This window comes from Brachyistius frenatus, unplaced genomic scaffold, assembly GCF_029030835.1.
Source record: "Brachyistius frenatus isolate BFR_SWC_R1_liver_20210118 unplaced genomic scaffold, ASM2903083v1 Contig_1, whole genome shotgun sequence".
Lineage (NCBI taxonomy): Eukaryota > Metazoa > Chordata > Actinopteri > Embiotocidae > Brachyistius > Brachyistius frenatus.
The window spans coordinates 5,070,343-5,096,420 of record NW_027210600.1 but is presented as its reverse complement, the minus strand read 5'-3'; the positions used below and the strand labels follow the sequence as shown (position 1 = coordinate 5,096,420).

The 26,078-nt window shown below is 41.2% G+C and overlaps 1 protein-coding gene across 1 annotated transcript; it reads right to left on the bottom strand.

Moving 5' to 3' along the window:
* Positions 1–926: 926 nt before the first annotated feature.
* brwd1 (bromodomain and WD repeat domain containing 1) lies at positions 927–23,837 on the bottom strand. The gene is made up of 44 exons (XM_069709117.1): positions 23,460–23,837; positions 23,283–23,341; positions 23,084–23,113; positions 22,788–22,847; positions 21,934–22,084; positions 21,612–21,710; positions 20,406–20,566; positions 19,907–20,128; positions 17,500–17,600; positions 16,536–16,606; positions 16,322–16,422; positions 16,133–16,173; positions 15,904–16,005; positions 14,584–14,737; positions 14,304–14,438; positions 13,698–13,826; positions 13,377–13,525; positions 12,991–13,067; positions 12,556–12,786; positions 12,212–12,395; positions 12,010–12,100; positions 11,560–11,682; positions 11,363–11,433; positions 10,929–11,154; positions 10,688–10,804; positions 10,231–10,338; positions 9,930–10,054; positions 9,526–9,608; positions 9,116–9,227; positions 8,034–8,095; positions 7,756–7,911; positions 7,469–7,589; positions 7,200–7,325; positions 7,032–7,098; positions 6,588–6,638; positions 6,300–6,425; positions 6,016–6,168; positions 5,690–5,850; positions 5,250–5,422; positions 4,635–4,760; positions 4,377–4,544; positions 3,939–4,280; positions 3,661–3,816; positions 927–3,548 (listed from the first exon to the last, which is right to left on the bottom strand). Exons 1-44 carry the CDS (start codon positions 23,494–23,496, stop codon positions 2,104–2,106), a joined length of 6,783 nt encoding a protein of 2,260 aa, XP_069565218.1. The 5' UTR covers positions 23,497–23,837; the 3' UTR covers positions 927–2,103.
* Between the last annotated feature and the right edge of the window lie 2,241 nt (positions 23,838–26,078).

Genomic DNA, 26,078 nt, shown 5'->3' with positions numbered 1-26,078 from the left:
AATAATCAAGTTGTACTATTTAAAATCTGTCGAAAGTGCGGCGAGCTACCGAAAATCATTACGCGATGTCGACACACGGAAGTGACGAAAGGCTTTTAATAATAAAAGCCCTTTTTTAAATATTTATTTATAAATATAAATCATACATGTATAAAAGTGTATTTTATACATGTTTTTTATATTTTATATATATATATAATATAAAAATATAAATATATTTTTTATATTTCATAAAATTTTATACGTACATGTATAAAATCATACATTTATATTTTGTATGAAAATGGATTAATTACACAATTTGAGAGGGTAATGTCAGATCAAACAACACCGCGAAATAATCTAGACAACAAAAACGCACAAAGGTTTTAGATTTGAACCATTTCATCTGAAGCTGATGAATATATTGTAAATGTTTGATCAAGAAATCAATTATTTTGTTCTCTCTGTGCGCCTCCAAATATCTTTAGAGGGTATCGGTCCCTGGTCTAATCAGAGGCAGAGTACACTTGCAGAACCGAGATTGTCTCTGTTATATTCAGTTTTCACGTCAATTTATTACAATTGTAATAAATTGTAATAAAACGGAGACTGATACCTCAACACATGGACGCAAAATTATTTAAATCTTGACATAAAGTCATTGAAAGCAGTCAGGAAACCTTTGCCTTCCTTTTACAAGCTGAATCCGACTATAAGCTAAAACTAATTCCCTCTCCAACACACCATAAAGTCACAAATAGTGTTGATTTAGTTATTTTTGGTTTCAAATTTATACCTGACAATATTTAAGTTAAAAAAAAAAGTCCACAATGGACTAATTTGTCACTTAGGCAGGTCTCCGTAAGAGAAAAAAAGATTGTGTGTCATGTTACAGAAGTATAAAAAGTTACGCTCATGCATAAGATTAAGTCCAACACAGAATACACCTAGAAATGATGTCTTTATTAATAGGAAGAATAACTCGTTCATTGCACTCCACGACCACATTGCATTAATAGTTTCCTGTGAAATCGGTTTATTAAAGGTGTAGTACGAAAAACATTAAGCAAAAAACGTCATAAAGCGACTGCATTTAGAAACCTCCCCCGAAACAAAACAGAACCATGTGACTGGCAAAATGTTTTAAGTCAACTCTGAAAAAGAATTTTAATACTGAAGGTCGGTAACACAGGACAACGATAAAAAGGTCTTCCCAATATGAGAAATCACAGTATTTTGCACGAAGTACTTTTGTTTACTTGTACTTGGCAAAAAGGTACCAATTTGTGACATATGGCAAGACAATGCAGTTAAATGTAAAAGAAAATAGAAAAGAAAAGTTCAAATTTAAATAAACGCTTTGCTACTGACTGAAGCCGTTCAGACAAATTTGTTCTCGATCACATATTTACACCTATTCACTGGAAAACAACACAAATCCGAAGGGGAAAAAAAAAGAAAAAAAAAAAAAGAAACGCACGGGGAAAAGAATTATGTTTCGTTCATTTGGCTCATATCAACTCACAATACAGTCAAGCATTAAGTGTGTGGATTTACAAAGGAGTGCTGTAGTCCAAAGTCTGAACATGGATTTACTTTGTCCCAGTGAATGTGCTTGGACATCTGCCGACCTGGAATCGTTTCTTGTCCTTACCTTAGCTCAAAAAAACAACTGCATGTCTGAGACTACAGTAAACTTAGTTGACCCCTGAGTTTCTAATGCAAAACTAGTGTATGAAATACCTCATTACAGTGTATCTTAGTGCAAGCCAGCAAAATGCTTGATTAAACAGAGGTATATTAGATAGCACCCAAGCTGACAAGATTCCCCAGAATGGTTTACTCTGCTGGCCAAATAACAACAAGCAGGATGGGAGGATGTGTTTTGCTCTGTATCCTTGTGAAAACCAGCAGTTCAAATGCTTGAATTTGTATTACATCTACAAACGTGTTTTTCATAGAAAATATAAATATCCCTGAATGAAACAGATTCACAGCATTTTCTCTCGAGGACTCCAGTGCTACTACCATAACGTGGCCATCACGTGTCTTTTGAGGTCTCCAGTTACTGTCCCTCTTCGTCCTCCCTCTGAAGCCTTGTACTCGCAGCCGCTGCGTCCTTCATTCGCTGTCGTGATAATTTACCGTCCGCTTCCCTCGGTTGCGGGTGTTCACGCGCGTCTTTCGCTGCGGTTTGCTGTACGACTCGTCGCTGTCCTCGTCCTCTGAGGCGGCGCGGTGGCGGCGCTGCCTTAGCTGGCGGCCGGCGGTCTTTTCACCGACCCCGGACCGCGTGCGGCTTCTCCTCTTTGGACTGCTGTGGGACCCTGAGCTGGCAAGTGACTTTTCAGAGGCTGAAGATGACTTCTCGCTTTCCGAGTCCGAACTGTGTTTGCTGCTGCTGTAGCTCTCCTTTCGCTTGTGTTTTGGCTGCTTTCTGGGTTTCTTCGGCCTCCTCGAACGAGCGGCGTCGTCGTCCTCCTCTTCGCTGGAGTCAGAGTGGGAAGACGTGTCCTTCTCGTTGCTGTTGCCGCCCTCCTGTTTGGATTCCCTTTTGGAGCGCTTCGAGGAGCCCGACCTGCTGGTTTCCTTGTTCTCGGGCACCGGCTCTTTCTCTCCCTCCTCCTCCTGCCCGTCGTCAGAGTCTGAGGTGTAAATGCGTTTTCTCTTGGAAGATGGCTGATTCCTGGTTTCATTGAGATAGCTTCTGTTAGACACTCTTGCATTGTTCCAGTCTTCCTTCGACTCTGTGGTGGTTTTGTTACCATTTCTCTGTCTGCCCTGGTTCACAGAAGCGGAGTCTTCCTCAGAGAGAGAGTTGTCGCTGGTGTATTTCTTTTTTGGGAGGGCTCGGAGGCACGGCCGTCTGTTTGATGTGTTCTCTGAATTATCCGACTCCTCGTCTGATGAGCCGGTGGAGCGTTTCCTCCTCGACTTCCTCTTGGGTTTGTACTCTTGCTCTGAGCTCTCTGAAGCAGACGTGTCACCATGGGGCCATTTGCTTTTACTCTGGTTTCTTGTTGACCTCTTTGTCTTTATGTCGTCCTCAGAGTCCTCACTGGAGCGATTGCTCTCTACTTCCTGCTCTTCGTCTTTTCTCAGTCTTTTCTTGCGTGGGCCGGATCTCTTTGGAGAATCGCTGAGTTCATCTGATTCTGCACCATGTCGTTTATTAGTTGAGGCAGATTTTTGTTTGTCTTGGCTTTTTGACGGTGAACTTTTACTTTTTTTCTTGGAGTCACTGTGGATTGCTTCCTCCACATTTCTTCCATTTTGGTGTGGGTGTTTCTGGGAACTGTGGTCTTTGTCGTCTTCGTCTGAGCTTACGTGAGGTTTGTGTCGTGTGGTCCGGCGTTCAGTGTCCTTCGCATCCTCTTCCTCCTCACTTTTAATCCTACTTTTCCTGGCTGGAGTGGTCGCTGTGCTTCGAGAGGATTTCCGAGACACGGGTTCCCGTTCCTCCTCCTCAGCTTCTCCAGAGCTCTCCTCTGCCGTTTCCTCTTGCTCAGAGTTGCTCTCAGACTTGTCATGTTTTGCACTGTGTCCGTTCACATGGGACAAAGTATCTGCACATGAAGAAGGAAAAAGTCCAACTGATTAGACTGACTGTCACGTCACCACAGTTAAAAAAAAAACCACTGCAGACACTAAAATATGAGTGATGAGGACATTTCTCACCATTTCCCTTCGTCTTGGCAGCTTGTCTCGGTGTCCTCCGTTTGAAGGACTTTGAGTCTCCGTTCTGTTTGTTCTGGGAGGAGGATGAAGCATCGCTGTCATTACCATCCTCCTCATCCTTTGATTCAACACCTGATTCCTTTGTATTCTCAGATGCTACAAAATAGAAAAAGGGCAGAAATTAGTAAAAAAAAATGATGTAAGATGGCTTAAAAATCAAAGTGCAACAACAATGTATCCGTATTTCCATACTGTGACTTTGAAAAGCGTTAGCTTACCCCTTGCTGACGACTCTCCATCTGAATCTGAGCTGCTCTGGATCACCGCAGTGCGTTTGCCGCTCCTTGCTGTGTGATGCAGGCGGCTGCTGCTCCTTGTTGGCTTCTTCTCCTCTTCTTCTTCCTCCTCCTCCTCCTCCTCCTCCTCGTACTCTTCGTCCAATGCTTCGAGGAGCTTGATCTTATTCACAGCTGCCCTTGCGGTCTTTCTCTTGAGTGACCTGCGGACTGTGACTTCATCCCGGTCGGAGGCCTGAGACGTGGCTCGGTCAGAGTCCCGGTGGTGACGTCTCTCCCTGCGAGACGACCTGCTGCCGTGACCGTTCACTTCCGGTCGGCCCTCTGAAAAACAAACCATCCAGATGGTGGTCACACATATTGACTAGTGGGTTGTTTGGTCTGATGGGTTTGAGGCTGAAGACACTCAGTCCCGTTTACCTGTCCGTTTCCTGTCTTCAGCAGCACTGTTTCTGGTCAGCCGTGTACTCCTGCTGCTTTTAGTCCTGCTGGGGTAGCGACAATCTGAAGACTGAGAAGACACCTCTCCATCTTCACCTTCACTGTCAAATTCCTCTTCTTCCTCGTCTTCACTGTCGCTCTCAGCAACTAGCAACAACAATAGATTTCCAGGGACATTTCTTTTAACACACAACTTAAGAAGGTCGCAGTATCGTGTTTATGGGTTTTTCTCCTGACCTTTTCTCCTCTTCTTGGCATGGTTGCTTCTTGTAACTCTTGCTTTCTGTCTGTGTTGGTGGTGTCTTGATGAACCTGGACGTTTCTCCTCCTCAGACTCACTCAGTTCACTCTCACTGTCAGATTCTGAAATATATAAAGCTATTTACAGCTTACAATAAAAGCATTAGATGTCATCAAGAGTCAGTAGGGTATGAGATGGAGGCGAGCATGGGATGTTGAGGTCCAGTCAGAAAACACTTGTTTTCATTGTGCAGTGAAAGATGTACATTTAGTCGACTGTCTAGACTTTAGTGGGGAGTTCATTCCACCAGTGGGGTGCCGGGACCGAGAAGATCGGTTTACCGCAACACAATTCAATGAGTTTTAGAAGTGTTGACGCTTCACTTGTCTATAACTGAAGTACAGTAGCAGACATTACAAGTTATTGCGTCAGGAACAGTTAAAACTCGAGTTGTAACTGTACACCTTCATACATCAACTTTGAGTTTCAGACAATTCCAACAATTGTTCTGACATCTTCACCGTGAATGTGAAATGACACATCTGTTTAAAAAAAAAAAACTGACCTAGCTTCTATAAAAGAACCCGCTGAGAGTCACAGCATCTTCGTACCTGGTGTTGATGAAGCACCCTTGGAGCCGGATTCGTCCTCTGAGGAGCTGTGACCTGAGCTGCTGCTTCGACTCCTCCTGGCCCTCTCAGGAACGGACACTTTGGCTGAGGTAGATTTGGTCACCGACGCTGACTCCACTTTTTCCTGAGTTTTAACTGCAGCCCTCTTATGACTTGAGAACAGGGGACACAAACTTTTTATCAGATTGGTTAACATGTAAATGTGCCATCAAATGACCCAGAAACTGACACGTTAACGCCTCAAAAGTTTCAAATAAAGTATTTTTGCCCTGTGTTAACTAGTTTGGCAGGGAGAAAGAAACAAGTCGCAACACAAAAGTACATAAACCAGATTGTAATGCACCGACTTTGAAGTACAATGGATGCTAAATGATAAATATTGAGCAGATAAGCTGAGGACGGGCGGAACTGAAACAGACCTTGATGTGGTGGTGGGCTGATCCGGCTGCTGCATTTTCTTGCGAAACCTCTGACTGCGGCGGAGCCTGTCACTGCTTTTGACAGCTGTTTTGTACTCAGATATGACTGTTCGGATGTGCTCCTCGAAGAAGGCAGAGAGCCGCAAGGTCATGCTGTAAATCTACAACAGAGCAACAAAAAAAGAACAGAAAATGTGGAGCAGATGAGCTAAAATATAAAGTATGAAGTAAAAACCATTAATAACTTAGCACTTTGATCTAAAATTTGAATCCAGATGTGGTTTCAATCGATTAACATTCCTCCGCAGACTTTAATTACCCCGTACCTTTGAGCGTTTGTTGGGTGTGTAGGCTTTAGCATTGGCAAATATCAGCCGGGTGTCTTTGCACAGCTCTATAGGGTTGTCATAGTGGTCTTCCTCCAGGGTCTTTTTCACTGTGCCAAAGTCCATTGGTGTATCAATGATGTTATGATAGTCCTGGAGACACACACACACACACACACACACACACACACACACACACACACACACACACACACACACGATTTAGACCTCCAAAATGACTGAAGCACACATCTCGCAATGATGTTTGTTCCCTCACAACTTACTGGATAGTTCTGAGGATCCACTGGATGCTTGAACGGCTCGGAGTCCTCACACTCAAATATGTAGTTGAGCAGATTCTTGCACTGTTCCTTCCAGGCATCTCTGTCTGGCACCACCTCTACAGAGCGCTGCAATGATCAAGGAGACAGAGAAAATCATGCAACATCAAAACAATCATATGCGTCAGGGTGACGGCACTGGTGAACTAATACAGTTAAAAAATATTGATGATTATACTTTATTTCTTCATGCGTATCCTTGGATGTCCCCTACTTTATATATCTATTTACCTGACGCAGTCTGTGTCCTGAAGACGTTCCAGGTGCTTCCGCGTCTTCTTCCTGGAGGCAGTAGTCATATATGAATTACTTAAATGTGATCATTAACCAAACGACTATTACATCTTCACATGATGTGATCCCAGATAACTGCCAAAAAAATGGAAAACTACCTTCCCAATAATCAATTAAAACTGCTTGCAGGCAATTTAGGTTTTCTTGATTTCTTCTGTCACTCGTTATTTGCACATACACTACTGTGCAAAAGTTTTAGACACTTTAGATGTTCAGTTTCCTTTTCATAATGCCATACAGTTTATTTCTTACATGTATTGCCAACGTGTGCACAGTATTGTATTTTGTAGTCAAACGTATGTTGTATTTTAACAGCAGCACATGAGAAATCAACAAACATCATACTAAATAACAAAAGCTAGTTAATCTATCCAGACTGACCTCATCATCATCGTCCATGTCTTCCACAGCACTGTAAATCTCCATGATATCTGTGCAGCTTGGATTACTGGGAAAGTGAGACAATGTGAGACAATTGAAAGAGACTGCACTTGTCATAATGTTATCTTCATGAGAGTGTTTGTTAGAAAAACGACCAGTAACACGTACTTGACAAATTTCTGGAGGACATTTGTGATCATTTTTGCAGAGTGGGCAATCTTGCTTCTTGGCTCATTGAAAGTGCGGGCGTTATGTGCAATATACCTGGCATCCCAAATTAATGCTGAGAGGCGCCTGTGGACCACCAGAGGTGAGTAAATACACTGTCTTCAAAATCTGTACAAAACATCAGCTGAGGATATTTCATGGACGGATATCGGTCAACAGTGCGGATTCTCAGGGGGGTGAAGAAAGAAGGAAAGACTGGAGGGACTGACCTGTAGAATCTGTTCACAAGTCGCAGTCTGATGGTGCCCAGATCTGTGGGATAGGCAATCACAGTGCAGTAGGTGGGATACTGGATCAAGTCCACGGGACCAGAGAACGGAGCTGCAATCCCTGTGGCACAAACATACAGGAAGGTCAGAACCCCTTCAGAGTAAAAGGAACCTACAGGTGCCCTGATTTGAGGAAAAGACAGAAAATCTGACTCGACACATGAAGGAGGGAATATGCGAGTTAAGGTGAAAAAAAGGTGAGTTAAAGTGTCTTCATGCATACGCACCGACAGTGATGAGCTGGTCGATGCCAGTGATGATGCGTTCACACTCCTCATCCCTGCTCCTCTCCCCCCACTCCCCTGGCAGAGGCTTGTACATCAGCTCCCTCATCTCATCTGCTGTCACAGGGATACCTCCTCCTTCTGTCTCTGGCTGCTGGGCTGTGCAGCAGAAACAGACTTTCTCAATATGCCATGAAACCCATTCCCCATACTTGGTAAACAGACTGCAGTACAGTGCGTCATGTGACAGCAGCAGAAAGCTAGCAAGAAGTCTTTATTACCATCATCTTGAATAGGTTCCACATCCCAAGGACTCAGTTTCTCAGTTTCCCCATTGTCCCATCCCCCCCCCCCCCCCCCCCCCCCCCCCCCCCCCCCCCCCCCCCCCCCCCCCCCCCCCCCCCCCCCCCCCCCCCCCCCCCCCCCCCCCCCCCCCCCCCCCCCCCCCCCCCCCCCCCCCCCCCCCCCCCCCCCCCCCCCCCCCCCCCCCCCCCCCCCCCCCCCCCCCCCCCCCCCCCCCCCCCCCCCCCCCCCCCCCCCATGGTCAAAACAATAAAGAAAGAATGTTTTCACAGTCAACTATCATGCTTGCAATACATGAAGTGCTAGCTTTTTTTTTTTTAGTTAATTAGTTACGCATTGTGAAACTACCGGTATAATTTTTAACGCGACGCACACAAATAAGGAAAAACTTGGCAACCAAACAAAAGAATGTCTACAATGTTAAGAATACCATTAATCTAGTAGTCTAGTTAGATAAAAAAAAAAAAAAAAAATGCAGCTAGTATAGTATATAGTATAGTAGCTTGACAATGTAATGATTCTCTCTGACCACTCTGCAGTCTGCACTGTTTTCACGTCACCTTTTAATATGGGCTGAGCTCACTTGGAACCTCCACAAATGTGATACCAAACAAAGAACCAGATTTTATCCATAACTCTAAATAAAATAATTTAAAAAAAAAAATGGAAAAATGCAAAGTGGAGTTGAGCAGAGCAGGTACCCTGCGATTGAAAAGGGAAAATAGACATGACACTGTCATGTGACTATTAATAGCCACTAGGGGACAGCAAGACACGGACTGGCTGATAATTCTGCATGCTATAGAAGTTCATCTCAATATACTCCACAATAAATTTGTTACATCGTTGAATCCCAAAATGTCAGCTAGAAGTTTCACTTCCCTCATTGCTGTATCAGAAGGTGCACAGTTTCCAAGCTTTACTTTATACAGTGAAGGGCAAAAAAAAAAAAGGGCAAGAGCAGTTTGTGTTGAAAACCAGGTAATACTTGTATTGGTGGTACTGTCACCATCACAGTATCCCAGGAACTACTTTATCCTGACAATATGTGTTTTCTCACGTGACTTTGAAGCACTGGAAGAGGCTGTCTGGGTATTCCGGCTGGTAGGGCTCCTGACAGACGATGGTCCCAAACCACCAGGCGTCATCTATCACCGAGCGAAACCTGTCGTCTGCAACAAAGAAAACATTATCAAGTTCAGCCAATGGAGGAAAAATGCCTGGCACCTGTTTGTACGAGTGACTGCACTGCTGAATCTTTTGAAAGAATCTTTTCTAAACATCTCAAATGAGAAACGGCAATGAAGAAAGAAAAAAAAAAAGGACCGTTCAAACTAGGACAATGCTTCACAAACAATACTTCTTGGTCTGTGTGAAATGTTATTAAAATCAGATTTATCCTTTTTTAACCGTTTGAACAGATATACAGAGGACCTTTTTTTTTTAACAAGGACTATTGGGTTTTCTTACTTGGTTGCCAGTTTCTACGGAGCGCCTCATCATAACTTTGCCTCAGCACCAGGAAATCAATCACATCTGGCATGTCGTGATACCTGGAGGTAAAATCAGTTACTTTGATGGGAAACTACAACTTACATTCAAGACGTTGTGTTTGTCAATCTACTGCTGGATCATCGTAATAAATACACAGTAAAGTAGGAGAAAACTAGTAAACAGGACAATCACAATTATGAACACAGAACTTTGGATACAAATTTTGAGCACATTTTTTGAATCATATATGTGAAATACATTAAATTCAAACAAGACTCCAGGAAAAGCCACCTTGATGTCAGGTGGTTGATGAGATAAGAAAAGCAGCAACATTTAATATGTTTCTCAGGAGAGGTATCTGGAGTGACTGAGCAGCTTACTTGACAGAAAACGACTTGTCTGTGATTTTGCCGGTGCCGTGGTCAATAAGAGTCAGCTTCAGACAGCAAAGTGTTGGAGGGCAGACTTCATATTTGATTCCAGTGATCTTTACAAACTCTTGGTCCTACAAAACACACAGCAGGATTTACATAAAATGTGTAGCTCCAAGATTTACAATAAAAATATGAATCAGATTTTTAGTAAAGACTTTGTAGAAGAGGTACAACTTTTCAAACTTGAGAGTTATGTGTATTCTTTAAAACCCATCGAGGGGGAACATTTCTCTATCTTCTTATTTACCCGCAGCTCCATTTTCCTCCAGGGCTGTTTTTCTAAGTTGATGGGATAGAGTTCACTCCGGTTCACAGCCTCAACGTAGGCCTCGTGTCCCTGCCGGAAGTATATCACCTGACAGACACAACGAATTCTAAGATTAGGAAAGTCAGCCAATCTGAAGAGAGTCATTGATATCGATGTGCCGTTAAGGCAGACAGTTCTTAGTGGAGCTCCAGAGAGAAGCTGAAGAGAGATGTAAAACTATATTGAGATTGTTTTTAGTACTTAAAACTAAAAAACATTTTTATGGATATCAAGACTTTGAATTAAACATGGAAAAAGCGTAAAATATGGGACCTTTAATATTTTTTTTTATAAATACTGTCATTTGTTGTACACCCCAGTGCTCTGTGGGGAAGACATGAAAACATATCCAAGCCAAGGTCATGATCCTGTAAAGAGCCTCTCTAACGTTACATACCTCGTCACCCATTTGTGGAACAAAAGGAGACTTCCTGGGAATGACATCAGTGATCCACAGTGACGGTCTGAACTCATTGGACACTTCCCTGTTAATGGATGGTCTGGCCTTTGGACGCTGTTTGAAGCACCAAGATGTAAAACGTTATACGAGTATGTATGAACAAGTTTTTAAATATCGGTCATTAGATTTCTTCAGTGACAGAATATAAAGTAGTGTGTCTGAGCAATAAACAACTCACCTTGGGTGTCTTGTTCTTTGCTTTCTTGGCTTTCTCTTTGCTTTTCTTCCCAGGTTTTTCCTCCTCGTCACTTTGCTGCTTTTCCTCCTCATCCTCATTCTCTTCCTCCTCCTCTTCGGAGCTGCTGAGTTTGCGCCTCACGCGTTTCCGTGAGGACAAGGGGGTGGAGGGCTGCAGGTTTATACCAGCGTCTGCCGTCCAGTCGGAGTACTCACTGGATGTATGGCTGTCCAATCAAAAGTAGTTATGATTTATACTTTGGGCTGCGACGAGCTAAAAAGCTAACTTGTTTTAACCTGATTGGAGAACCCGATGGATTACAACCTAAGTTTTTTAACATGAAAGTCATCACCTTTGTGATAACTTTGACCTCTAAAGAAGTTCAATTATAGTCTAAGAATGACTCCGTGTGACCCTCGTCTACAGCTTCATACCTTGAGCTGTCACTGTTCCACTCTTCCTCATCATTGGAAGAATCCAGGTCACTGCCATCCAATTCATTGTCCTGGAGAGATTTAAAAAAACAAAACAACAACAACAAAAACCAATCAAATTCCTTAAAATGAATTAGAGGTCAGACTCTTATAAATGACTCTTTTACTGAGTCACGGGAGAGTGGAGACGGAGATACCTCCGAGTGTGCGTCTGAACTTGCTGTCTCCTCTCCCTCTTCACATGACAAGTCAATGAGGTCCAGCGTATCACTGCGGCCATGTGCTCGCTTTGTAGTAGAAGGCTCATCGTCTGAATCATCCTGTGGGGGAAGATGGAACTGAGTCAACACCTGAGCAAAAAACTGCACTGAAATGGTTGTAAAGAGGAAAAAAAAAAAGAAAAAAAAAAAGATGAATCTCTGATAGTGAATAAATGAATAAATATACAATTTACCATATATATGTTTTGTATTTTGAGCCTGTGTGTTATTAAATCGCACAATTTATTTTATGATGGTTCTGCAGCATTCACTTTGCAGAGTGCTTCAGATTTAGTACATACTGTCAGATAACAGTTCAAAGCATTAAACCACATACACAAACCATTTTTCAAACTGACTTCCCCAGCTGAGGAAGAAGAAACCTACTCGACAGCTGCTATAGATAATGCGTCTCTTCTTCGCATTGTACAGAACAACCTCCTCGTCTCCTTTGGCTAGTCGAATGTCCTCCTGCTCCCTAAAAAAAGAATTTCCATAAGGTTTAAAAATGTATGAGGAACTGTATCGACACACACACACACACACAGAACACATCTTGAATATTCAGATTGTAAAGGTAATATTGTACCCGTAGCAGCTCGGTGCCAGTTCTGGTACCACCACCCTGCGCCTCCAGGCCTGCAGGTCTCTCTCGGTGGCCATCTGGCTGCGAGGAGCATTCTGGTGCATCTGCCGAACACCCTCCACTTGTCCGCTGCGGCGCAGACCAACATTCGGGGGTGACTGCACATCTGCTCGTTCATTCACAGACACTGCAGAGAAGGAAAAAAAACAAAACACAAAAAACATTCACCCTAAATAAATACATGTTGGGGGGTATTTTTCGAAAATCACACAGATAGCTTCCAACAGCTCACCAGATCAATATGTCAACAAAAATAATCCAATGCAACACTGGTGGTGTATTGATACCTCTGCGAGGTGTGCTCGGTGCTGGTGCCGGCGCTGGGCCGTGCGCCTCAGCTGGCCCTTCTGGTCCTGCTCCAGAACCCGGCGCTGCTTCTGTGCCGGGCTGGTTCTGCTGGTCCTGTTGCTGCTGAAGCTGTCGGATGGCCTCGTCCAGAAGGTTGCTGCGTCTGACTGCGGCTTCCTCGTGTTCTGAAGTCTGCTGGCTGATCACCTGCTCCACCACCTCACCGTCACCTGAAGATGTGCCAGAGGGATGCAGGACGTGAGTGGGTTTGTCAAGGTTTCAAAAATGATCAAGTTTGGCATTTAAGCAGCAAACATATGGTTCAGGTAGTCTTGATGGCTGATAAAACAGTGAAAATGGATTTGTGATTTATATATCAAACAGCATATTTTCCTCAATTAATTTCACTAATTATGGTCAAATTACAGTCTTACTGGTGGCTACATATCCCAGCTGAGGAACCAGGTGTTCAGCAGCAATGTTCTCCCGCCCTGGTACAAGACGTTGGTACCTAAAAATCAAGTACAAATTAATTAAGATTTATTTTAAAGAAAACACACTGCTAAAATGGCTGTTACTAATATTAAGTAAAAGCAACACTGACATTGCTTTAAATTACAATTCATGAAAATTATGAATATGACTGCAAAGCAAAAGAAAACCAACCGAATGAAGATGAAAATCAATGAATTTGACAGTATTACTCAGCTTTGTTTTTCACACTGACTTTAGGCATCAACAAACTTGGACTTAATCTGAACCACAGGCAATGCCTCTAGACTGTACTGCTGCTGTAAAAGTATAAAAAGGTGAGTTCTACCTCGGTGGATGTGGGTTTCCATCCACGTCTACCAAGAACGGTGGGGGCATGAGATGGGGGGCCTGTTGTGTCTGTTCATCCAGCACAAAGCCATTGGAGTCTCGGATCAGAGGTCTGTAGTCTGTGTGGAAGAACACCTGGTCTGGAAGCTGTGAGGAGAAGCAGTGATTTAGGAAACAACTTCACTACGCTGCCGTGTTATATTAATGTGATGTGACACAATCACTTATTCCATTTCCATACAATACAGTGAGCTTACAAAATGCTACATTTCAAGCGACAACATACTCTCAATCTGCAAAATGCTACTGTAATTCTTGCCTTGTCATAGGGCTTGGAGCTGCCGAAGCCAAAGATGAGCAGATGGCCATGGGAGTCTGTGCAGGCAAAACGCTGGCCATCAGGAGTGAATTTGCAGTCGAAAACAGCTCCGTGACCCTGGCCTTCAATCTGGATGAGAAACGCCAAATCACCGCAGGTAAAGAAACTCATTAACAAGAAAACAACTCAGCACAAATGCAGAATTTTAACAATAGCATAAATGTTTTAATACTTGTTTGCAATGTGTCTCTTGGCACGTTTTTTTCCCCCTTTCAGACCCTGATAGCCCTCAAAGTAAATGTCTTAAAAATCACATTTTGTTTCTTTCTTTGATCCACTTTGTGCAGGGAGTACAAAAAAAAAGATGAAAGGTGAAAAGAAAACCCTAGAAACAGTAAAGCAGAAGACGCAGGAGATATGAGTGACAGTTATGCGATAAAAGATAACTGAAAGCATGATGTGTGACGCTACAAGTGAAATCCTTGAGCCACACAGACAAATAATGCAGTAAAATAAGTCTGTTTTAGTGTTATTTTCTGCACATTGCCGTTTATCATGTCTCTAAATTAGTGTACACCATTAAAGCTGTGCTGTGTGTATGCGTACCATGTTGAAGTAGTGCTGTGTGTTTGTCCCTTGCAGAAGATCCCATATGAACACATTCCCATCGTGGCCGGCAGACAGGATGATCCTCGGGTCAAAAGGGTGCGGTTCAAGGACAAACACCTCAGCCTCATGGCCCTGCAAGTATTTTTTTTTTTTTTTAAATGGTTTAAAATGAGGTTTAAAAATCACAAAAAATTGTTTTAATGAGGGTGAATTACATTCAGTGAGATCATCTATGCCAAATATTTTCAGAGAGAAACAGAACATTGTGCACAATTACTTTAAGGATATGCAGCAGCTGTCCTGTGTAGGAGTTCCACACTTTGAGGAGATGGTTGTTAACAGCCGTGATGACTGTATTGTCATGGCGATCCCACGCTACCATGGTGACTTTGGGTTTGAAGTAGCTTTCCTCCTGATTTATTGGTTCAGCACTGAGAAGAAAAGAAACGGTAAATTAGAAAATACACACAATAAATGTTGCACCTCTAAAAATATAAATCAATGTAATGAAGAATACATGAATTAGAGAAATCCCCTTTTAACTTCACACAACATAAAATTTTATATGTAAATATGTACTGAAAATGGTGACATATCATAAAGCAATGATTTGTTGTCATTAAAAATTACTTGTGAAAAACATTTTCAATTTCCGTTTACAACTTCTGACAGATGAGCCAGTTTTAGAAACTACTCGTGATGTTCCTTTATAGTTTTTCCTTAATAAGGGCGGCTCAAACTCTGACATTAATACTTTAGTCATGTACATTATTGGCACCGTGAATTTTGTTCGTACAAATTTCATACGAACTAAACAGTGGAAAAAGATATGAATGTTTGGAAGCAGGACTAGTTTATCACTGGGAAAAAAACTTTCCACAGGAATGCTCAGCTGGAAAGCTATAATAACACCAAATCTGTTATTAATCAGTCTGTGCAAAGTTTGCTTAACGAGCAGATTAATGCAGATCCATATGGAGATGTCTAACCTTTCCCTTTTGTTACTCCCCTGGAACAAATAGCTCCATGTAGCCAGTCTCAAAGGTTGATGGACAACAGTGTAATTATTAGAAAAACACGGTATTTTCAATGATCATATATATGAAAACAAAGGTTGCATATATATATATATATAGATATATATATCTATATATAAATCTATATATATATCTATATATATAGATATATATATCTATATATATGTAATAATATCTTACTGAAGATTCTGTCAATCCTGAGCTGAAGGGATGCAACATTTTCACAAAACGTTACTGACTGTTTAACAAGCAGATGACGGAGCCAAGGCTTCTACAATCTGACAACTGAACAAACAATACATTTGGGCAAATGGATTCCTCAGCTGACATCAGCACCCGGTTTACTTGGACATGCTGCGACAGCTCTTCGAAGAGGCTCAGACAGCAAATGGGTGCTTTATATTCAGCAACTCAGATACTTTTTAGTGCATATTCTGCTGCTTGTTCAGTGTATATCCTCATCACACTGTGCAATCACTGAGCACAAATCAAAAGGCATGTGCTCCAAGATAAGCCCATTTTAATCCACACAGCTTTACAACATCAGAGCTAGTCCTTACCCTTGAAGAGTGGCGGACATGTTGAGCAAGATGCACCTCCACTGCTGCCGCTGATGGAGCTTCCAGATCCGTGCGGTTCCATCTCGACTTCCACTCACAAACCTGAGACAGGACAGTGACAAGCACACGCCACCATCACTTTATACACCGTTACATTTATTTTAGTGTTAACACGTGATACACGCATGGTGCAATATTAAATAAATTTGTATGCATTTGTTGATCATACCTTTCACCTGAGTGGCAGAATTGGATGCTGTCAACTTTGTCCTGCAAGGAGAGTAGATAAATGGAGAATAATCATAAGCACAAACATTATATGTTAAAAACTAGATATGTAGCTCACAGGTTATGTCAGTATGGTCTTCGTATATGCAACATGGTATTCATAAAGTTCCCCTCTGGTAAGGATTCTCACCGTGTGCTCGTGGAGCTCTGATATCTTTTCTGGACTTCCGCTTCCCAAGTAATATATTCTGATGACATCATCAGTACTTCCTGTTGCTAAGAACATCCCACCTGGGAAAAAAAAAGATTTTAAAAGTTAGCTTCAAGTGTTAAAACCCAAACTTCACAGAGCCTTACATGTATGACTACTGTATGCTCATAAAACACTGAAAATGAGTGATTACCTGGACTGAAAGAGGAGCACACGGTCTGAACCCCTGGCCTGGGACGCTCTGTAAACTTGTGTGGCCGATCGCTTGAAGGAGAGCAGAGAAAATGTTCGGGATTTTATACAAAACAGGACAAGTGACTGAATTTCACTGACAGGAACCGGGTCAAATAAGAGCCGACTGTGTACCCATCATCACTGAGAAACATCTTGTGTTGGCAAGATTTACACACTCAACCTCGTTTACCTACATGTGCCAACTTGCAACGAGGGGTTTTATGCACTGTTATAATCTTTATTTCTGGTATTTACTTAATAGCATCCTTCAACAGGACTCTCAATAATGTTTAATCGAATGTAACCGGCCTTTCAACTTAAACATGACAGATGCGATTACAGCTCGGTCACATGGCGGTTTAACCCTCTTTTGTCAGATAAAGTTTATCCATATTGGCATATCACATAACTCTCTTAATAACTATTCAGTTCAAGTCGCTTAATATTTCAATAATTCTATTGTTTTATACTTTTCCCTGTCAATTTATTATACAACTGCATTGCTTTCTAGTTCAGTTCACTGAAGCGAGCAATCTTCTATACAAGTAAAAGGTGCCATAACAGCAACACGGCAGCCGCTGTTGGGATAGAAAAACACTTTCAACCCTGTTTGGCTTGTTTTCCAGTTTGACCTCAGGCCTACTGCTGATACGTATTAGAAGAGACGTTTTCAACTCCATTTACACAGCAGCTTCAACTGAGCATATTTGTCAGTTTAACTGTGCAGATATTCATATTTTGAAACAAACCTTAATTGAGGCATTGTCAGGTTTTTGTTCATTTACGAGAGGTTTTAATAATTACATTGAAACAGACTGTATTCATAGCAAACCAAAATGTTCAATTGCATGTAATAGATTATTGGAATATTCCTGAATACCACAATTTCAAACACATACTGTTGTTAGACAAACAGCACTCACCTAAAGTTGATGTTGTTAACGTCCCACTGCCAGAAGCAGACAGTAGCATCAGTTCCAGTAGACAGCATGTAACGTTTGGAGCCCTTGGCAAATGGTGAAAACTGAAAACATAACACATTCACAACTCAGACACCTGAAGCAAGTTTGTAGAGCGTTGACTATTAATATTCCCCCCCCCCCTAAATGTCCCAGTCAGACCAAAATCCTGGTCCTGAGCCAACATTCAAAAGAACAGGGTTAAAATGTACTTTCTGGTGGACACTACAAAGCACAAAGTCATGAAAATAACAATGATTGAAAGACTGACTGGACGAGAAACACTTTTTACTTGCTTCAGGACAACGGTCCATCTTTAACATTTGGCCACAGTAAAATGGAAAACAAACGACAGATAAAAGACAACAACGGTAACAGTCAGCATGTCTTCATCCACTCAGCTTCATGTGTATTTTGCAACAGTGTTACTACACCTGGCTAAGGGGTGAGTGGTCGTTGTGATAAAGAGAGGATGCAGTGAAGGCTGAGGGGACACATTTTTAAAATACAACAACACCGAGAACTGCTGTTGTATTTCAGGCAGTCTATGCACAATAAAAAAAAAATGAAAAAATGGTTTGGTACCAATAGCAAAAGGGCCGTCATATATGGAGAAGAAAGGGATGCAAATGTATCAAACTTACGATGCTCTTAAGTATTTATCCTTTTCGGCCCATTTAAGAATATTTGCTTAGCACAAGTTGACAACTGATTTGTGTTAAGTCTCGCCATTTATTTTCTTTCTTTGACTTATACTTTACAGATATGAATAAAATACCCGAGTAATAGTTACATCCTAGGAAGTTAAGTGCAAGGAACACAATAAAAACATACAGAGGATATAGACATGATCACAGACAGGAAGGGGTTTGGCCACAGACTGAACCTCAAAATGAAATTAGAGCCACATTGGCTGAAAATGAATCTTGCAGCAGTAATATATCTACAATTGCATAATTTTAGGGGGTGGAACATACACAATTCAGTTAAGGAGAGAAAACTAAAGAAATGCATGAAATAAGATTTATTCTGGAGAAAGTCAACATTCAGCAATAGATCTTTTTAAGGCACCCAAATTGTGGCATGTTATCAAATAGAAAATACTATAATCACATTAATGCTCATTTTAGGAGGCTGACTTGTATGTTCTTGAGCATTAAACAAATTTAAACAAAGCCCATTGACAAGTGCAACCAATTTACACTTAAACTACATGAACTACTGAAGCCAGTGGTGAAATTTCAGCTTTAGAAACACTCAAACTTTGACTCTGTCAACACTGAGGCCACAGCCAAGTATTTTTAATAAACATTATTGCAATAGTCACTGGACAGAACTGAAGTGGGCTTTGAGTTTATGTGAGGTTCTGGCTGTGCAGGAAGGCCGGTTAAAACGTGAAGGCTGGGGTAAGATATTATGCAACATAAAAAAAATAATAATGCAATTGACACCTGCCGAGCTATCAAGGTTAACACTGGTGGTATTCTGCAGCTGGTGGGCAACAACTGATGTGCCACCAAACATTTCAGGTAAACCTCATGCTCTAAAGCAGGGGTGTCAAACATACGGCCCGCGGGCCGGATCCGGCCCGCCAGGGGGTCCAGCTCGGCCCGCCAGATGACTTTGCTAAGTGTGAAAATTACAGAAAGACATAAATTGGATTTCTATGAGAATATGGAGGTTTATGAGTACAAACGTTTTTTTTTTTTTTTTTTTTTAATCGATCCAGTAATTGCTTCAAAAACAGCGTAAATGCGACGTCTGCTCCGGAGGAAGAAGCGCTCGGTGCCACAGGCAGCCGCGCTCGCTGCTCGCTTTGTGACGCGTTTGACGTCAAACGCGTCACAAAGCGAGGGAATCTGCAGAGGAGAGCCGGGGCAGATAAATAATGGGCTGATGTCTGAGTTTTTGGTCTTTATGTTTCTAGTTTATTGTAGAAAGACCTTAAAATAGGGTTTATCATCCAAAAACCTTCACCAATGATTTAAACAAAGAAAAATATTGTCGTTATGTATGCGTTATTATGCTATGATTTTACTGGTCTGGCCCACTTGAGATCAAAATGGGCAGTATGTGGCCCCTTAACTAAAATGAGTTTGACACCCCTGCTCTAAAGTTTCTGTTCCAGGAGGCGAGTACACACACACAAATAGACAATGCGGACCGTAACTGTTTGGACCACAGGATGTACCGAATCAAAGAAATCTCTTCCTGAACTAAAAGGTACCGTTACACCCCCATGTTCAGAGTAAGAGGATGACACCGCTCTCATTCATAGGACAATGAGTACGTTTTGTATAGTATGGTATAGAAAACAGGAACTACTCTACACTGGAAATAATGGTAGAATATAATGACAGTGATTCTTTACCTGAAGGGAGGTAATGGATCCACTATGACCCTGCAGCACAGCCACGGGGGCACAGGTACGAAGGCACCACACACGGATGGTCTTGTCACAGCTTCCTGCAGCAATTAGTGAGTTCTCATAGTTGACCGCCAAGTCTGTGATCTCTGCGGAGTGTCCTCGCAATGTTGAATGAAGCCTTCCATCAAACGAAGACCAAATCTTCACCAAACAGTCATCTGAGCCCTGAAAAACAAACAATATTTTCTGCTTTACTATAAATGATTAAGAGGCCAAGTCTGGGGCACAAAGATGGGACCGTAGCCACGTACTTGGGTGACATGAACAACTGTGATTAAAACCTATCAAACATTAAGAATGAAGCTGAGGGTCCAATTAATGAAGAATCTGCGCAGTATTCTAATTTTGTGTTAATGTTTAAAATGTAAACAACTGTGATTACAGCACATTAAATAGTGGTTTATTTTTGAGTAGGGGGGCATGTTGACAAGTTCCATCTTACTGTGAAGATCCTGAGACCAGTGCGATCAAAAGCAATACAGTACACTGCAGACAGATGCCCGAGGATCCGCCTATGCAGACGCATGTGCTCATAGTTGCTGACAGGACTGATGGAGCTGAAGCGCTGCACTCCTGTCAGCTCTCTCCCTCGATGTACCTTCACTGTTGGTGAAATGATGCAAACCATCAGAAAACGGTGATAAAATTACAGAGCTGGAACAACACTTGGATCTACACAAGCACAGTGGGCGTAAGCTATTCCCTCCAATGTGGGCAGGAGTGGAGGGGCATTATCACCACAGGATGAAATGAAATCAAGGAAAATACAAGAGGCTATCATTCTTGGGCTTAACCAAGTATGTAAATATCTTGTCTTCCAATAAACCCTATGCCTTTAAATGCAACACCAAATTAAAGTTCAGTTTTCCTCTAACTAGCAATCTATTTTACTTTTTATACTAATCATGTCAGTGACACACATTTGATGTAAACAGCATGAAATTAAAAAGCCATCCCTCACTAAAATCTGATCTTTAAAAAATAACAGCTGCTTTTAAATCTGCTGCATCTGGTTTGTATCTGTTGCGATGGGAAACGACCAAATATCACAGAAACAAGAACACTGTCCATAACGGGTTTCATTACTATAAGTTCTCATGGCCTCCAGCTGAAGTCATTTTTAACCATTTAAATGAGGCTGATTTTTAGTTCATGCCTTATAAAAAGGTTGCTTACTAAATGGTTAAATAACTTCAAAAGCAATTTTTAAATGAACTAAATATCATAAAGACCTATGTGTGTAACTTTCCCTGAGGAACGCCAAGGTTCAAATAGAAAACACTAACAAGCAGGCGTAACAAGAATCTTAATAGCAGTGTGAAGGAGATGGATGATCAGAATAACAAACATATTAATAACAACTAGGATTGCATCGTAACTGGCTGCATTAAGGCAAACAAGTATAGCAGGGCACCAAAAAGATCTTTGTTGACCATCAGCCAATAACAGAAATAAACTGTGAATTACAGTCAAATGAACACATTACCCAGTTATTCAATGACTTGTCAGGACACACGGTAAATTAATTTTTAGTGAAGACAGACAAATAACACAGCAAGTACATGCTACAATTCCCAGCACATCCTTTCGTCCATTACATTTTTTTAACCACACAAAATATAAGATGATTAAGTAAAGTCAGACCTACCAAGGTGGGGAGGTTTCTTGCAGTTCAAAGGCCTCTCCGGTGGTCTGCCCCGGTGAAGGGCTGCATATGATGAAGCTTTACACCGCACATTGTCGCAGTCTGAAAATCAAAACAAAAATTTCACAGAATGATTCAGCTGATTACCAGTTGGACAAGAGAAAGAGATAGTACGAGTTCTGACAGCTGCACAAACCAAAAAACAACCCAAACCTTTATATTATGTAAAGTTTATGTGAATCTATTTTAGAGGGATGCCTAATATGCACTGCACGATGCATTTATGCCAAAAGAAACAATTCAGGGCGCCTTGAAGGCTGTGTACCTTTTGCAGTCCTAAGCATTGACTGCTTTCCAGACCCCAGAAGAGAGTGGACACCTGGGACACATGATGGCAACTCTCTGTCAAGAAGTGGTCCAATCTGCTTACATATCTGTAGCAAATGGTCTGGTGCGATATGTCTGTTGGCTGCAACCTGGCAACAGAGTAGTGACATGACACTAAATACAGACCACTGGTCAATTAATGGACAGTCAATGAATTAACAACAGTTCTGATCATTATTTATTATCATTTTATCAATGTTAACGATAGATAGATAGATAGATAGATAGATAGATAGATAGATAGATAGATAGATAGATAGATAGATAGATAGATAGATAGATAGATACTGCCGTTTGTTCACAATGTCTGAGTATTATTGTTTCATGTGCTTCTCAACTCGTATCGCAAGAGGCGTGGCTTCTTATGCAAAATGTTATTTTCTATGGACCAATCGCAGCGCAGGTCACATGCAAAATAACGCAGAGATAGCTCATCTCGGCCTCTGATTGGCCAGTTGAGCCGTCTCGACAAATCGAGAAGCCGAACTCCCCACCCTATCTGCAGTACAACAGTCGTGGCTAAATAATATTAAAACTCCCCGAGCAAATATCGGGTTTTTTTTCCCCCCACAACACCACACAACACTTCACTCTGAACATTTTAGCCAGTCGGAGCCCGTTGTGACCTTGTAAATCATCCCAACTCCAGGATTTCCAACAGTAGTTCAGACTGAAAGAGAACAAAGACCGTAAACAAGCACAGAGCGTGGACTCACGGTCCCCCCTGTCACAGGACAACAACAACAACGGCCGACTATGAACTTAACAGCAGATATTAAAGTTTAATCTCACCACATCTTCATATGTTCTCGGGTGCTCGTTTCCGAGCCAGTCCAACCTCCCGGGTAAGAGCTGCCGGAGGGGGGAAAAAAAAAGAGTTTGGTAAAGCGGAGTAACCACAGAAATACCAGGCAGTAAAAAACAAAAAACAAACAAACAACAACAACCGGGTGATGTCAAAAGAGTGAGCCGAACGAGGGGCATCGAAAGTCGGCTGAGTGAAACAAGTTTGACGCCAAGACTCAAGTCAACACCGTCGGATAGCAGCTAGTTAGCAGTTAACAAGCCGAGACAGCGGGGACACACACCTGGTAGTCCTCTAGTTCACTCGCCAGAACCTGCGGAAGAATACACAACAACAAACAAAACAAAAAAACAAAAAAAACAACAAAAAAAGGCGTTTCAGATTAGCGTCTCTATTAAGTCTTATTATCAGAACTAGCTAGTCAAACTGTTTTTTGGAAATACAACACAAGTGTGCCCCGGTCGGAAGCACCGCCAGCTCACCTCAGCCGCTCTCCGACACGGACCCGTCGTAAGGAAACGAGAAATCAAGTAATACAGCTCTGAAATTAAACAGTGAGTTCACGTTAGCGGTCAGAAAGCAGCCGGGCGGAATCAATCAAGCGCGAGCGATATCCCCGTAAACGAAGCGATCAACCCGGGTTCACTTCTGCGGCTTACCCGTCTCAAGGAGCGAAATGTTCCGACTTTTGGCCATTGAGTCGGCCGTGATTTTTTTTTTGTTTTTTTTTTTGGAGAGGTGGAACAAATTTGTAGGCTAACTTTGTGGCTTACGGAGAACAGGATATATTTATTTAATTTTCAGTTGCACGGCTCTGACCCCCTCCACGGTTGCTCCCGCTTTCTATTCAGCCTGTTCGCAGTCGCCATTGGGAGGATGAGGCCTCAGCGATACGACTTACTTCCGCCACAGCGGAGCAACACAGGAACAAGGGGGTGGGGAGGAGCGCTCAACAAAAGGCTGAAGTCTGCCTTAGCTCGCTGGCTAGCACTATTTACCGTGCGTGAGCGTAACTTCGAGTAATAATTACGATTTCCAAACCCGCGAGGAAACGATAATTAATTATTTCATTTAAAAAAATATATATATATTACACACAAATGCAGTAATCACCCGTCCGCCACCCCCCCTTTTTTTTTTTTTTTTTTTTTTTTTGCTTGACCAAGGTCGTGAGTTCTGTACATGACGTCATTGATAATAGATCCCAGTTTGCTTTATCAGTCTTCTCGATTGATCATTTTGCTCCCAGTATTGTAAAATGATCAAATCAGTATTCTTGGAAGGTAAGAAGCCCTGTTATATCGCCATATGGTCTGTTGCGTAATGAAACTAAATATATAAATGATAAGTGTTGCTTGTAAACAGTACAGGGTTTTGTTTATTGTATTTACATTGTGTTGAAAATTATATTTACATTCATATTTACTGGAGACTTTTCATTTCTATTAAGTCTCCTTCTTATTGGTGCATGTTTGAAAATTTGGGAATTTTCACCAATAATATCAGCTGGTTATTACACAATCTCTTTTAGCTGTTTTGTAGAAAAGCCCTGTGTCAAAATCTGGTTCAGTTAATCACTTTAGTTGATACTGTTCTTACATAGTATTTTTTTTTCTCCTAAATTAAGTATGTCAAACAAACAAAGAGAAAACTTGTGACCGTGTTGTATTCTAGCGGTTAGTTTTTGTGCAAAATAAAATGAAGCTGTGACGTGGAGACTGTGTGTGTATTTGTGACAATGGGCAAAAATGGTCCCTTACAAACAGGTTCATATGACCATCAGGTCAGGATACCCTATGGGGTCCAAAGATATAGTTTGCAGGGCCAGAACATTAAACAAATAAAAAAGAAACAGTATTGAATAAATTATGTTTGAGCATCAAGGTTCATTCTTGACCTGAGGAACATATCTATGGCTTTAAACGCAAAGCTCACTTCAGGTGTTGAAAAACACCCTGAGATAGAGTCAAAGGCTCCAAGAAGTTTAAGAAATTATATTGTAAAATTAGGATTTATGTTCACTTTTTCTAATTTTGTTACTTGACCTAAATAGGTCTTCAATCCTACAAAAAAAAAAAAAAAAAAAAAAATCAGTTTTTTGTTAAGCCCCTCACCACTCACCAAATGTTTGTGTCCGCCCTAAAGAGCCGTAACCTGTAATAAGTAGTCACAAGGTTGGAACCACTGGGTAAGGCTGTGGTTGACAGACAATAAAACCATTGTTAAATGTATTAGTAGATAGGGTTTCACAAAGAAGATCTGACTTTGTAGCTTCAGCATGTTACTATTTTGTTCTGTTTCCATTTCACTTGCTTAATAATACAATGTAACTCATATTTTAGTATAAACAAAATACTCTGGCCCAATTTCAGTATTTTAATGTAACTAAGTACATTCACTCATGTACTGTACCTAAGTAAAATTTTGTGATACCTGTATTTTTCTTTGTATTTGACGCCTTGTACTTCCACTCCACTACATTTCAGAGGGAAATATTTCTACTCCATAACATTTACTGTATTTTACAGATTTACTTTAAGACGAAGATTTGACACAATGGATAATATAACAAGCTTTTAAAATACAACACATTGTTACATATGAAACCCAATTTTCTTTTCTTCTTCTGACATCTTACAAACAACAGTGTAGACATGGTCAAATTTCAGATGTCTGCGTTAACATCACCACCAAAGACAGATTTTTTTTTCCATCTTAATTCCTCACAATTTAATTTCAATAATATTCAAACGATTCAACATCAAACCCCAAAAATAAGAGATGCGAGAAAAAAAAATTAAATTCTGAAAACTGATGTTTGGATCAGAATTTTTTTTTCTTTTTTCATCTCCCAGTAATCATCTGACAATCCCTCAGATTTATTATCTGTCCCTGTACATAAAATAGTTCAAACTAGCTCTTACACCAACAGCTACTACAGTAACATGCTGCTGACACACTGATGCTTCAGGATTAAAATCCAATGTCTGTCAAAATAACATAAACCAGGATGTTAACTTTATTTTGCCATTAAGTTATATTGATATTACTTTAGAATCTGCATACTTCTTTCACCACTGCCAAAATAGTGGAGGCAACAAGCCCGTTTCACTACATGGCAGGTGTTAGTGTTGATGAATTGTAATTTTTGTTATGAGGGGACTCTATTGCACAATTTAAATGTACCTAAATTTCCAGAGACCTGCTTTACCAAGTCTATTTCAAGATCTTCAGCTTCAGCTTACACACAATCCTAAATTAATTTTAATTTAATCAAA

Bases quoted from the DNA above. Each gene is read 5' to 3' on its own strand.
- brwd1 (XM_069709117.1), bottom strand. From the start codon at position 23,496: ATGGCCAAAAGTCGGAACATTTCGCTCCTTGAGACGG. The intron at 12,787-12,990 runs GTAAGACTGTAA...GCACATCTTCAG, and splicing joins GCTGGGATATGTAGCCACCA to GTGACGGTGAGGTGGTGGAG. The intron at 10,339-10,687 runs GTATGTAACGTT...TGTGTCTGTCAG, and splicing joins TTCCACAAATGGGTGACGAG to GTGATATACTTCCGGCAGGG.